Source organism: Idiotropiscis lumnitzeri, chromosome 2 (assembly GCF_059441095.1).
Source record: "Idiotropiscis lumnitzeri isolate Australia: NSW breed Sydney's pygmy pipehorse chromosome 2, RoL_Ilum_1.0, whole genome shotgun sequence".
Taxonomy (NCBI): Eukaryota; Metazoa; Chordata; class Actinopteri; order Syngnathiformes; family Syngnathidae; genus Idiotropiscis; species Idiotropiscis lumnitzeri.
Window position 1 is genome coordinate 23,159,151 of NC_142392.1, and position 15,435 is coordinate 23,174,585.

The following is a 15,435-nucleotide window of genomic DNA, read 5'->3' on the forward strand; positions in this document are numbered from 1 at the left end:
CTCTACAAGACATAGACAGCTCCAAGACCGCTGCAGTCTTCACCTCCTATTGTCTCATGATTGGCTCAATCCACCTACAGGCTGTGCCCACACTGATTCTGTCAACTGGGGGAGGGGGTAGAGACAGTAAAAACAATTGCGGAGCTGTGGAGCTGAGCCCCAAATCAGTCGGGCCCTGGGTCCACAACACCTCTAGCAGAGACACACACAGAACTACCATTTCCGAGCGACCCTTCCCTGGAAATTTTGAAATTTAGTAATGTCCCCAAAACCAAAGAATTTGTAGTCGGTGCTGAAATATGATCTCCCGATTGTGCAACAACTATGGGGTCTAGATCTCTAGTATGATGACGCGCATCAATATTCAATGCGATTTGTGGCTCGGCGAAAGTAAACAATTCATACCATTACCGCTGCCCAGGGACAAGGCACGCGTGCGAGGCAACGCCGGTAGACATAACAAATATATAATTCTAACGCAAGATGCACTCATGACTAAATTTGGATGAGTGCATTTTTGATAAACCAAATCATGTTTGTGATCACATGTACAATGTGATATGTCAATCGGTGAATTGAAAGGGTGGCGGTTGCTAAACCACTCAGACCAGAGCAAGAACGGGGCATACCCACCGCGGGAGGATGGGAACCAGGTTTCAGAGCTGCCCTCAAATGTTTCAGTTCAGTTTAGCCACTGGGAAGGAAGAGAGCACGACATATGCTCCCTCCGACGGATGTGCAGAGTCAAGTTCAGTCCCATCCGGGAATGCCACTCGAATTCCAGTGTTCGTTCAGTCAATGGCAGTGACTCAGGCACTCTTGAGAGTCCACATGGCTCAGTGGGGGTTGCGGAAGGAGCTCATAGCTCGCCCCAATATCCAGCACCATCGAAAACTTGTCCATCCACCGTCCCCGGAATGCTAGGACCTGCTAGTCCTCGAACGCTGAAGCTCCGCGGCCCCCTGTCATGGAATGGGGTACGAGCGGGTTTGTGTCAAGTGCGTTGGGAGTGGGTAACGGTGGCGCCCCCTGCGCTGGTGGAGCTCTTTGTGACAGATATGGCACCGGAGGATGGCACATTCCAGAAAGTGGCTCGGCATGGACAGCTCATCACCCAGTGACCCCACACCCCGCAGCAAGAGCACACCCCACTCACAACCCCCGTCTGTAATCACCCATACCTCTGTTACTGCAATCCCAACCTCGTTGACTGGCCTGCTATGGACAGCAGCCAGTCTGCTGTGGCGCTGCGTCACCCGAACCTTGCCCAGAAGCAGCAGAAGTGGAAGGAGCAGCTGCCTCCTTTTTTCTTATCTCTCCTGGCCTTCTAAACCTGCAAGTACAACAATTTTAGTCACGCTCCTTAATCCAATCCCATATTTTCCTTTTCTGATGTCGTGCAAAATTATGTACAAAATGCGTTCTACTTAGCCCGAGTAGCATTTCTCATTGATGGACTATTTCGCCTGATTTCTGCCACTGGGAGGGGCACGCCCTTGTGGACGGCCAACTGGAACAGCTGTGTAATGTCGACATTATTGGATGGGTCACTGCCGGAAGTCTCACTCCATTCACGTCTCGCCCTGGCCACATAGACCAGGCCTGTCTCCCCCTTCCCCACCTGAAAGACACAGCAACATCGACCCCAACGGGCCAGAAATATCTGATGCACGGCACGGCCAATCTCACCTGAGGTGTCCCCATTTAGCTGGTGACCATCATGCTGGTCAGCAGATCTGGCCTTGGCCTCAAGTGAGGACAGTTCCTCTTAAATAAATTTTGTCCCGCTTGTAACTCTGTATAAACCTCTTAGTCTGGTGTCTCCTTTGTAGGAGATTTCAACCAACGTGACCTCTTTACAACGTGTGACCTCTTTACAACGTGTCGAATAAACCAATGTTGACCTTTCTGCTATCTTTACAGCTGTGAGAGCTGTTACTAACCCATCCTTCCCCCTTGGGTAATTACAAATGTCTTATCTTCAAACTTCTTACAAGCACCCAGTATCCTGGCTCCACTAATTTAGTGCCCCTGCTGGGAGACAGAAAGATCCTTGTCACTCTAAATTTGCGCCTGTCTTTTGTTTTCCTAACACTTTTCACATATGGTCAACTAAAGTTGCTTCAACATCTATTTCCCATTTGTTCTTAAATTTGAGGTATTCTATAAGTTCTTCCAAACAGTGTTTTACAATGTCTTAGTCCTAAATACAATAAACTACGATACAATGGAAAATATCAGAATAACATTCATACATCCAACATGAGACACGTGCTTGAGACCACTTCAGGGTCATTTTTGTCTGAAATATCTCCTCTACAACAACTTACCCTTGCGTTAAGTGAGTAATTTTCCATAAAAACAGTGCGACTAATTCGACATTAACTTCAAGTATCACTGCTGTGGTGCTGTATTATATGGAAAAGTCTGAACAATCCAAGAAAATTTTGCCCTATCCTGGACTGGGTGTGTGTTATCTAGTCGCGCATCTAATGTGAATATATCTTATATCTCCCTCTTTGTTGAGGAGAACCTCCGGGATGGGCGTGATGAGGCGCTATTTGAAGCGTTCTCCGGCCATCTGGTCACACCGGTCACATGTCACCTCAAACCTGTGGACAGAACTGGACGAGTGGCACTTGCCAGTGAGAATGAGAAGGGGTAAATTATCTTCCTTCCAAAACTTTCAGTTTTGCATAAATTTTGTGTAATAACGTCAATCAATCATTCACTTGATGCTTGAATTTAATTACTCCAATCTATCTCCAAAAACAATTTCAAAATCAATACTCGGGAGTGCAATAGGGATTCAGGTTGATCAGGCCTGTCCACCCATCGCATCCTAAGTACTGTAAGGGCTTGCCGGTGACCTCAAACAATTTTCTGTCCTGAGGCCCGTCCCTACAACATTCACTCAAACCACATATGCATACAAACACTTTTCTTTCACACTGTCATTCACCAAACGATACTTTCCAATTCCACACAGAGACCCCTCCCTTGGCGCGTCCGCCTTGATTTCACTGAGATTTGTGCTGGCAGATCCATAATTTTGCCTTCATTTAGCCAGCGTATGCCAAAATTTACAACTGTGGGTCTCTGGATTTTCCCATCCACTCCCCGTGAAGTTGTTTCTCCTCTCCTGGATGTAGCTGACGAAACTGCACCTGTGACATCAAACAGCTCATAGATGCGAATGTTAGCAGTCTGGTATTTATGGAATGATGTCATGTCCTCTAAAATTGTCATGTCAGCGTTCGCGTCGTACAGTCAAAAAAAACATCTGTCTTCCACCTTTGTCACATTTAATACACATCAGTTAATAAATCATCTACAAAACTATTTAGTCCAACTTTATATAAAACATTCCATTCATGCACAACCCCCGCAACCAGTTCGCGCCACCAGTCACACTCTCAGCATTTTACAATATCACATTTTCATACATTGGATGCACCAACATCTAATGAACTATGTTAAGCTCAAACTCTTATATTCCTTTAATAGTCAAAAGTATGAAATCCTTTAAGTGTAACTGAAGTTTAGACCATGCTAATGACCAGACACTCAGGAGAGGAATGCAGGAAGATTAGATCACAGCTGCACCACAGGAGGTGTGAACGAGACCCCTCTGAAACAATGGACTTCCATGCCAGGATCACAAAAGTGGCTCCGAGCAGTCTAACCTTTGTTCAGTTTTAAATTGACTGCCATTTACATTATCCTTTAATATATATATACATATGATATTTATATACATCTATATATATATATATATATAATATAATATAATATATATATACAGTAAACCCCCGGTTATCGCGGTTAATGGGGACCGAGACCACCCGCGAAAACTGAAAATCCGCGAAGTAGCGGCGCACCTTAAAAAAAAAAATAATAAAATAAAATAAAATAAAATACTTATATATACTTCGCACCTATATATACATACATATATATATATAGGTGCGAAGTAGTGGCGCACCTTCAAAAATGCTTAAAAAAAACAACAACAAAAAAAAAAATATATATATATATATATATATATATACGGGTAGAGAGAGAGAGAGTGAAATTCATGTTATAACAAAAAAAAATTATTATTAAAACTTATTATTTTTTTTATTCCCCAGCCATTATTTTTGTATTTATTCAATTACCTCTTTTTGTACTTATTTAATTACTTTGACTTTTACCTGCTGGTACGGTGGCATTTTTCATTTATTTATTTCTTCATTTATTCATTCATAACTGACAGCCTCGCGCTCCCCTCATGCCCGGGCGGAAGGTGTTCCTCTTCGGCTTAACTGCCACGCACGCCGGCCCGTCTCCTCCGGAGCTCTCGCATGGAGCAAAATGTCGCCCCGCTAGAGCCCGGGCGGAAGTTGTTCCTCTTCGGCTTAACTGCCACGCACGCCGGCCTCCTCCGGAGCTCTGGTACGGTCCGAACCGCGCGAAACGTCGCCCCAAATCGTGTCCGGGGAAAAGTGCTCTTCTTCTTCCACTCTCTTCTTCGTCCACTCTCCTCTTCGGCGCACACCAGCCGTCTAACCGCTCCAGCGCCCCCTCGTGCCGCTCGGCTAAACTACAATGCCCCCGAATATTTTTTAGACCCGCGAAGCACTGAAGCCGCGAAAGGTGAACCGCGAAGTAGGGGGGTATTACTGTAGATCACACAGAGGCGGTGGTGCAATGCGGCCGTTAATGTATAACATTAGCAGCAGACATTCAGAAAAAGCAAACCTATGCGAATATACACAATATATACGTAAATACACAAATCCCCATGTGTATATACACACTTACATCCCACAACATTTACAAGTGTAAGGAAACGCTCCGAATGTCTGTCTATGGTACAGAGGGAAAATTAATAAAATGCTGCAATGATAAAAAATACTGCTGTCATAACCCGTGTCGGTCATGTCAGTGTTTTTGTTATTATTTTCTTCACCTTCCTGCCATGTGCTCATTCTGTTTATTTAGTCAGCTGAGTGGGGCGTTCCCTCCAGCACTCGTTCCCCACCAGCCACGCACCTGTTCCCCGTTACCCTCACACACCTGATGCCCATCTGCTCCCCTAATTACTGGACTATTTGAACACCTCACTCCGACAACTCATTGTCAGTGCATTGCTCCGTTACGGACTGTCACGACCGCTCTCTGATCTCGTTCATGCTCTCGCCCCCGCTCTCGCCCCCGCTCTCGCCCCCGCTCTCGCCCCCGCTCTCGCCCCCTAGCATTTGTCCCTGTCCTTGCTCCTTAGCCACGTTAAGTTCGCCTTTCTTATTTTGCACCCTGCCCCGTTGTCTGTCATTATTTTGGTCCCCTAATAAATTGCTTAAGTTACACCTTCTCCAGCTTCCTCGCGTTCTGGGTCCACCTCCTCCTCGCCGACCGGCGACCCTGACAACTGCAATGATAAGACGACTGCAATGGTAAATGAAGGATTGTATTATGATTGCTGGCATTATTTTAAACACTTACGGGACAGAAGGTCAATTATTTAATTTAGCAGGTTCTTATTTACGGAATATGTTAAACATTGATGAAACAAAAAGCATTTATCAGATGAAAGTAGAAGCACGGGTCACAAGAATAACTGGGATTGTAGTCCTGTTTTCTGATTTATTATATTTTTCTCATATGCTAAATTTATAGTACTTAGTTTAAATGTGTGAACTTTATTGAAATTTTGGGTAGTGAGAACAAATTTGCACACATAGCATTTCCATGACTTGCATTCACATTCACAGCACTTCGTGGTCAAATACGACGAAGCACATTCTCCACATTGGCTGTAGAGATGCAAACATACCAAATTGGGCACTGGAGGACTCACGCAGACGCTATAAAAAAACACATTCTGAAAGACGGAACAATTGGAGATCAGAGCACATGCACATACGCATGCATAAACACAGACACACCCTTACACCTGCACATACACGTATACCTGCATATACATGTGCCCATACACACGCACACATGCACACCGACAAGATTCCAGAGCAATGCCAGCTGGAGAGACGGAGAGACTGCCCGCCGGAGAAGGCCAGCCTTGGCGTGCCAGTCTTGGGGACCAGACAGGAATCAACTATCCAGACCATGACTAACCTGGGGAGGACCTTCCCTTGGACGTGGACCCGTGCCGTGGGAGGGAGCGAGGACGACCGATTCAACCGATTCAACCTACATGACCCTTGACATAGAAAACCTCCTATAAAAACTGAAGCTGGGCTGAAAGATGGTGCACATTTTTTGACTGTGCTCGCCCGAGTGCAGTTTCTCATGAGATTAAGAAAAAGCCACCCAGATATCTGTCTTTGTACTATTTCCTGAACTCCAGAAATGGAAGAAACTAAATATCGGAACTCTAATCAGTTGTTGAGTCTTTATTTGACCCTTTTCTTCTTGAGTACAAAAACCGAACACGCATTGGCGTAAGTTTGGCTTTTAAAAGTTGATTTACTAAATACTTCTCATTTCCACGGTGACTCAACTCCAACAATACTAAAGCTGTTGCTTTATGTTATTCATATAGAATTTTTGTTTAAAATCCCCCTGGCTCTTCTTTTTGTCTTTTCTATATTATGTACGTATTAATAACTGTGTTTGTTAATGTTAATAAAGTTTTTGGCAAAAAACGTATTAGTAAATTTTTATCATGTCACTGATCGTGTAGTGGTACACTCGCCTGAGTTGTGTGCAGGCAGCGTGGGTTCAATTCCCTCTCAGTGACGGTGTCTTTGTCTGCCCTGTGACTGGCTGGCGACCAGTTCAGGGTGTAGTGCGCCTTTCGCCCGAAGTCAGCTGGGATAGGCTCCAGTACCCTCCCGCGACCCTGTTCAGGATAAGCCGTGTGGATAATGACATGACATGACAAATATTTGTCATCTCATCAATATTTGCACAACAGAGTACTGAGCTTCGAGATCCTCACGATAATAGTTCTCGAAACTATATTTCTTATCAATGTAGGTTAGTTAAGGGATATTTTATTGACAATCTAATCTCAATATACAAAGACAGAAAAAAAATTGGTGGTGGGGGGGCGCGAATCTTTTTCTTCTTGGTAGGGGCGGGCGTGAAATAATTGAGAGGCACTGCGAGTATATGCAGACATTATATTCATACAATCTTGCAGCCCGATTGAACCACAGCATTGTTGCTTCGTTCGGTAGGAGAAACGTAACCTTCCCACTGCTGTTGCAGCAGCGGCTTCTCCGGGCATAGGGAGGAAGTGACGTCGGAGCTGACTCGCTTTTGTGGCGTTATTTTAATTATTTTGTTACATTTTTTTTATCAACCGAATTAAAATATTACATAGAATATATATTAAAAGAGAACAGCCAGGTGTAAAAACAAACACAGAGGCAAAGAAATATATTTGAAAAATACGTGCTTAAAGCATGACGTCATTAGCAAGCGCGCAGCTTCCGAAGGACCTCGACCACATCCACCGACCCGTCCACACCGGAACAAAAACACCCACCGCTAAATTCTTCTGATTTAGTGTGGAACTGACTGTAATTTTCTCACAGAATGTCCAGTGCTACTCTAAAGTACCACTACATAATTCATTAAGTCTTTGTGTCCCGATAACCTCATCTTCGCGCGTTGATGGTTTTCGGCGTAGTTAGCTTAGCTTGTTAGCTAGCTAGCCGCTAACGAAAAGAGGCACATGACTCATCGCCAAGCAGAGATCGAGTGCGGATTTTTTGGAATTATCATTTGAAAATGTGTGAAATAACGACACCCAAGTACAAAGAGGAACTTTGTGGAATAAAAGAAGAGAACGAGCAACATCATCAACTGCTGGACGAAGTTTGCAACCAGCCTCGTGTTGTGCCACTCAAAGCAGGTTTGTACACGTCTAACTCTCATTTGCTTTGTATAGAACGACTTTCTTTCATTAGAAATATGCATCACAACATTAAGTTGTTTGGGGAAATCGTTCAAGGTTATTGCCGTTTTATTTTTAAATATTGCCTTTTACTTGCAGGTCTGCTGAGCAATTGTTTATGTCAAATGTAATCAGTGCAGAAAATATATGGCAAAGAATAACCAATAGTGGGGGGTGAACTCCATGTTTTTCCCAGTATAAAATTTACATTTAAAATAACAAAATACAATTTTCTGGTTTTTATATTTTGTTCAAGCAATTCCTTACGGAAGGAATTCCGCCTGACTCTAAAAATGTGCACATTGCTGCGAAAACGTCCATGGCGGTTGATCAATTTTAGTGAATAAAACACAAAATATTAAGTTTTTTTTTTTTTAAATCAAGTACGGATTGGTCTTATTTATTTATGAACTTTTTACTGGCTTGGTCGGGTGAGTCAATGAACCTCGGGTGGCCCTGCACTGTTTTGTGCGTAGTTTCACCCCATCCAAACATTTAAAATACATTGAATGCATCCATCCAGGGTTGCACGGATCTCATCAGTGAACAAGCACATGCTGCAAGGAATGCAGCTGCATCTTTGTCTTACTATGGTCTCAAAAAGGCTGAAACTCACAACCCCCTTTTCTACCTACAAGTCCAGGAACATTTAGTTCCTGGTAATAAAGTTCCTGTGGCTCAGGTGGTTTGCATCACCCCCACAACTCATAGTTCCTGGTAATTTATCCAAATGACAATGATGATGTATCAGTGGGAGGTCTTGTGTTCCTTTGTTACTCATTACTGACATCCTATGGCTGTTAAGCATCATTGCAGTTCCAAAATAATTCAGTGAATTCTAAAAAAATATTATGGTGTATCTTAGTTGAATTTGAATTCATATTCCAGAAACGTCTGTGACGATGTCAGGAATGAAATCGGGCATCAGCCGCAACGTGCTTCCTTTTTAAATGCTCGTTTATCACTGTTGTGCTGCTAAAAGGAGGTTTACATCGTAGGACGTAATTTTGTGAAATGGTCCGGTCCAAGTTGGGGTCCACGCATTGCTCCGTATGCGGCAGGCACAAGTCAAGGTAGCACGGTAGAAACAATATAAGACAAAGTCACCGCCTGACCTTTGACTTGACCAAACCAAATTTGTCTTTTTGTGTCCTGCAGACGTCTGTGAAAACGATCTCCGTTCTGTGAAAGAGGAGCCAGACTTGACTCACATCAAAAAGGAGGAGGAGGAGGAGGAGATCAACAAGTCACCAGTGAACGTTGTCCCTTTTAAGACTGAAGATGAAAACAAGGATGAGAGTCAGGACAACAGAGGGGCGGAGCCTGCAAGCAGCAGCTCAAGTCATCACATGACAACAGAAGGTGATGAAGACCACTGGGGGCCATCACAAGCACATAATGAGGACACATTATCAGACGCTCATGACGATGATGATGATGATGATGGGCAAGCTAAAGGTGAAAGGGCATGTCACACTGACTCATTCACTTCAAAGCTGTCTTTAAAAGGGCACAGAAAAACACACAGTGGTGAAAAACCTTTTTCCTGCTCGGTTTGTGGCAAAAGCTTCTCTCGAAAGTCTCATTTAGTAAGGCACACAAGAACGCACAGTGGAGAAAAACCTTTTTCTTGCTCAGTTTGTGGCAAAAGCTTCTGTCAAAAGTTTCATTTAACAATCCACACAAGAATGCACAGTGGAGATAAACCTTTTTCTTGCTCAGTTTGTGGCAAAAGCTTCTGTCAAAAGGCACAATTAACAAGGCACGCAAGAACACACAGTGGAGAGAAGCCTTTTTCATGCTCAGTTTGTGGCAAAAGCTTCTCGCGAAAGTCTCATTTAGTCAGGCACACAGGAACGCACAGTGGAGAAAAATCTTTTTCTTGCTCAGTTTGTGGCAAAAGCTTCTATCAAAAGTTTGATTTAACAATCCACACAAGAATGCACAGTGGAGAAAAACCTTTTTCCTGCTCAGTTTGTGGAAAATGCTTCTCTCTAAAATCAACTTTAACAAAACATAGAAGAACACATAGTGGAGAGAAGCCTTTTTCATGCTCAGTTTGTGGCAAAGGATTCTCTGAAAAGGGAAATTTAAGAGAACACACAAGAACACACAGTGGAGAAAAACGTTTTTCTTGCTCAGTTTGTGGAAAATGCTTCTCTCAAAAGTCAAGTTTAACAGAACACACAAGAACACACAGTGGAGAAAAACCTTTTTCTTGCTCAGTTTGTGGAAAATGCTTCTCTCAAAAGGCACATTTAACAGAACACACAAGAACACACAGTGGAGAAAAACCTTTTTCATGCTCAGTTTGTGGCAAGAGGTTCTCTCAAAAGTCGTATTTACGATGCCATACAAGAACACACAGTCGAGACAAGCCATTCAGTTGCAGCGTTTGTGCTAAAAAATTCTCCACTAAACATATTGCTGAGAGACATAATTGTGTTGGTGATAAAAGCAGCGATGCTTGAAGCTTAAAAAAACTGAAGGAACCGACTCTTTGTGGTAAGATGTAAATGTGATTTTGAATGAAATATGATTAATTGAATTTTGCAAAGCTCTTTTATTGACACTAAGCCAATGTGATCATTGCCAGAAGAACCAACGTGTCTGAGTGATGATGATTTTTTTTGTTTACATCAAACATGTCAATAAAATGAATTCCCTTTGCCTAGAACAACATTTTTTAACATTATGCTTTTCAGTTGTCTTTTTAATCGTACTTAATGGAAAAGGTGTGAGAAGAAACGGTGCTTATGAAATCGGTGCCTTCCACAATCAATAAAATCACTTGTTCCACTTGCTCAACTGGCCTTCATTACGCTGCGTGAAAAGGTGAAAAACTGAACTAGAAGTTGAACTATAAAAAGAACCAGAAAGAGAAACGCAAGTAGTCTCCGTTTCGCTCAAAGGTTTTGGTAAGTCAGGACTCAGCAATCTGATGGCGACTGGAGTCAGCATTTGTCACCACGGAGATGATGATTCTGCTGCTGTCTGAATTGGACCCGGGTGGCCACACGCCAGTGTCCCTGAATTTCACCGGCGGATCTTCAGCTATCCCACGTCTGGCCCCAGATTGTTGTGGAATTTTTAGCAGTAAGGGAAGATCAATGAGATAGTCTGGAAAATAAATTGTCTTTTGGGTCAGTCTGCTGAGTGATCTCAATGGTTGCGTGGGAAGATACTGATGCACACAGGAAGATGAAGATTTATTTGGCAGGAACTGTGGAATCTTAAAACAAAAAGATACTTTTTCTGCGTTGAGCCTACTTATCAGTCAAGGCCGTGTTGTTTTGGCTTCACAAAGAATTCTCTAGTACAAGAAGCGAAAGGCACTTTCTTCAAAAGCAGGTGGCCACAATAAATAACAAAAACCTTACTTGCTAAATAATTTTCCATCACATTAAGATTGAACAAAATAGTGACACAAATATTTAAAAAATAACTGCAGTAACAATTAAACATTGAATACTAAATTATTACTAAAACAGTTCAATGAATCTTGAAATAATTAATGAATCACCGTAGTTTATTGAATACTGAAACGAATAATGAAATATTTCAGGACTTATATCAGCACTGAAATCATTTTTAACACTCTAACATTTAGATAATAAAACAGTGACGTATTTTAATTTAAAATTCGCAACAACGACGCTGTAACCCTGTAAAAAGGCAAAGGTGCAAACATGTTGACATAAAGTATCACTTAATCATGTCAACTGTTAATAATAGGGAAATACATTTGGAATACTGTCCAACCGACGACATGGGGGCAGATGTTTTAACAAAACCAGCAACAAAAGTAAAATTCAATACATCTCTCAAGTTCATATTTGGGAACGAAAATGTTTGTTTATGTGCATCTTAGGTTTTTCTCTATGTTTAGAAGAAGATAACAATGATTTGCATCGCAAATGGTGACATCTGTCGGTGAGTTGGTGACAGTGCTACACAGCCAGCAGCCAATCAAATCACAGCGGGGTGTGTCCTGTTCTTCCGCTTTAGTGCCGAACAGAGAGCGGTTTTCTCGAAGGAAATCCTTTCAGTGAGACTTTGAAAAACGACGCCAACTTTCATTCGTCTCGTCGAACAAAGAGAAGCTCACGAGTTATCGCCAAGCAAAGACCAAGTGCGGATTTGTTGAGATTGGCGTTTGAAAATGTGTGCAAAAATGACACCCAAGTACAAAGAGGAACTTTGTGGAATAAAAGAAGAGAACGAGCAACATCTTCAACTGCTGGGCGAAGGTTGCAAGCAGCCTCGTGTTGTGCTACACGAAGCAGGTTTGTCTACAATGACGTTTTACTCTCATTTGCTTTGTAAAGAACGACTTTCTATCGTTAGAAATATGCATCACAATATTAATTTGTTTGGGGAAATCCGCCCAAGGTTAATTGCCTCTCTCATGTCTTGAATATTTCACAAGTTTGTCTAAGTCAAAGATTTTGAATTTATTCACCTTTCCTCATCAACAAGTATATTATTCTCATTCTCTTGGTGCAAGCTGTTAAAACAACTGATAAAAGTGTGAGAGTAAGAAGTCCTCTTTTTTGTGGATCGTTTTCGAATTCATTGATGTTAGCGCATCTGTTGCAATCGTGGATCTGTGACGAATTTCACCTCCGAAGAAAAAGAGAGACGATTTCGTCGTATTTGCAAAAGAGTAGCTCATGGCGTGGTAAACGTACTCCAAAACATTTGAGTCTTGCAAGGCTTTCGTTATTGTGAGTGTTTCCAATTTCATAAAAATGTATTTTAGGTCAAATGTGTACTTTATTTTGAACGCAGGTGCATAGAAGTGTATTGTTTCATTCGGCTAACTGCTCATGTACTGCTCATGTGCAGTATATTAATGCACTCTATTTTTATTTCTTCTTTGTTGCAGTTACTATATTTCTAAATAAAATACCTCAAAGTTGTTGTTTGTAAGGACAAGAGAACTTGATAAAAGCAAGAAAAGTACGCCTTGTCTATGGAGTTTTTTTCTTTATTTTTAATTATTGCGTTTTACTTGCAGGTCTGCTGAACATTTTTCTGCCAAATGAAATCAGTGCAGAAAATTTATGCCAAATAATAACCAATAGTGGGGGGTAAACTCCATGTTTTTTTTTCACAGTTTAAAATTTGAACTGATTATTTAACATTTTACATACATTTAATAGAAGGTCACAAAAACATGGACCTCTTAAACCGGAAAACGTTTGTTCAGTGGAAACAGAAGTGTCAATGCTGCCATTTAGCAGGAAGCCACAAAAACAGATGCACGTCTTGAACCGTGTTCGACAGGAAACCGTTTAGCTCGCATTTAACAGAAGCGTGACCCAAACATGTGTTGTAAGCTGAAACCGTTTGAACAACAGGAAGCGTGTGGACGGGTGTGATAAAGTCAAAGTGTTCATGTTTTTCCATTCTTTATGAGTTTGCACAGGCCCCAGGTTGGCAGGCGTGTTGACAGATAATAATCCTGCAAATGCAGGAAAAATAATGAGAACGGAGATCAGTTGTTGCTTTTTCAACGGATCTTGTCAGAATCGCGAACTCACAGAACTGCGACACAAATCCACTTTACGGCAGCCTGTTGTGAAGATACAATCACATCGCTGTTACTGTGCTGTTCCTTTACTGCCCTCTGCTGTCGAAACACTCACACGTTTCAAATCAACCTGGAAAATGAATTTCCCTTCACCACATCAAACATCCCAAATTAACTAAACGGTGACCACATATTTAGTGGGTCACACACTCCCCGACAAAGAGCAAATGGCTCCCGATATTTAAAACTTATATTTGTACTTAACCAGGAAAACATTTAATTCCCACAAAAGCATGTTCCCAAATACCGTATCCTCGACGTAGGTGTAAATATTTATTCGCAGCAGTTCCCATAAGGCGTTAGTGTAGTAAAAGGCAGTGTCTGGTAAGGGGGGAAATAGGGCATGGGAAGGGGCTGTGTTCCCCACACTGGCATAGCTTGAACTGAATAAAGTGCAAGTGGACCCATCAGTTCCTGTGGTCGATAGGATGGCTGCCCAAGTGAATCATAGGTTAAAATGTGTGTGTGTGTGTGGGGGGGGGGCGTCTCCTTTCCTGAGTGGATCTCCTAACGGGCTCCTCCTGCGATGCCACAGAGTCGGGGATGAGTTGTTCAGCCTCATATCCACCATGTTGTTGAAAATCTAGGGGTTCTGGCAACATTTGAAAATTGTCCTGGTTTTGCTGATGCTCATGGTTAGATTTCATAGCCTGTGACTGCAGTCCAGTGTGTTTTGGAGTTCTCAACCAGTATTGTAACCTAGGCGTCATATCATCAGAGTTCTCTGAGTCACCATCTGTGATGTGTGACCTATCTCTCCATGTTTCTTGTTATTGTTCTGCTGTTTCTTTCTTCATTGTAATGGACTCTTCAGCTGATCAGGTAAATCTGCAGGTAAGTCATGAACGATGTGAAGGAGGTTTCGATGAAGTATCCGTATCTTATCACCCCCTGCCTCGGGACACACTTTGTAAACCGGGCTGTCACCCACTTGTTCTTTCACGACATAGAAAAGTTGTTCCCAATAGGACCTCAACTTACCTGGTCCACCTCTCGCATTCACATTGCGAACAAGGACTCTGTCGCCCGGTTGGCGCACAACTCCTTTGACGTGGTGGTGATGATTCCGTTGGACTTTTGACTGTTCTCTGATACAATTTGATAGGCCTGCTTCATTCTCAGAGCACACTTATTCGCATATGTCTGCGGTGTGTCAATCTGGTCTTTGGTTGATGAGCCAAAAATCACATCTACTGGGAGACGCGGGTGCCGGCCAAACAAAAGGTAATGGGGAGAGAAGCCTGTTGCCTCATGTCTGGTGCAGTTGTCTGTATGCACAACCAGAGCTAAGTGCTGTTTCCAGTTACTCGTGTCTTTTTCCTCCAATGTTCTCAACATCTGCAGGAAAGTTCTGTTCAACCTCTCAGCTGGGTTGTCCTGAGGGTGATATGGGGTTGTCCTTGAGTGAGTAACTCCAGCCAGACGTCCCAGGGTCCTGAACAGGTCCTTTTCATATTCACGGCCTTGGTCGTGATGCAACCGGGCTGGGTAACCAAATAGTGGTATAAAGTCATAAAATATTTTCTCAGCCGCTGATTTGCCAGACTTATTTTTTGTTGCACAAACTTGGGCAAACCTGGTAAAGTGGTCTACCACAACTAATTTTTATTCATAGCCACCCTTGCTGGGTTCCAAATGCATGTAGTCTATTGAAACAAGTTCTAGTGGTGCTTAGGTGGTAATGTTCCCCATTGGTGTTCTGACGTGTGTTACAGGTTTCTTCTGTTGGCACTTCAATGGCACTTCCTGGTCACATACAGCTCTATTTCCTTCTTCATGAATGGCCAATTGAAGCGGTCTCGCGCAAGGTGGATGACCCTCTCTGCTCCAACGTGGCCCATGTCATCATGGAGATGTTTTAGTACTATTGAGTGATATTGTGATGGTAAGAGGAGCTGTTGTCGCTGACCAGTGATCCGATACAAAAATTGAT

At 42.6% G+C, this 15,435-nt stretch overlaps 1 protein-coding gene across 1 annotated transcript in view; it reads left to right on the forward strand.

Annotated features, from left to right (window-relative positions):
* The window catches only part of LOC148342017 (uncharacterized), a 73,060-nt gene extending 59,114 nt beyond the window's left edge, over window positions 1-13,946 (forward strand). The window contains exon 4 of the mRNA XM_088288029.1: window positions 13,914-13,946. Coding sequence (XP_088144155.1) covers window positions 13,914-13,946 — 33 coding nt within the window. The remainder of the gene's footprint in view (window positions 1-13,913) is intronic.
* The last annotated feature ends 1,489 nt before the right edge of the window (window positions 13,947-15,435 follow it).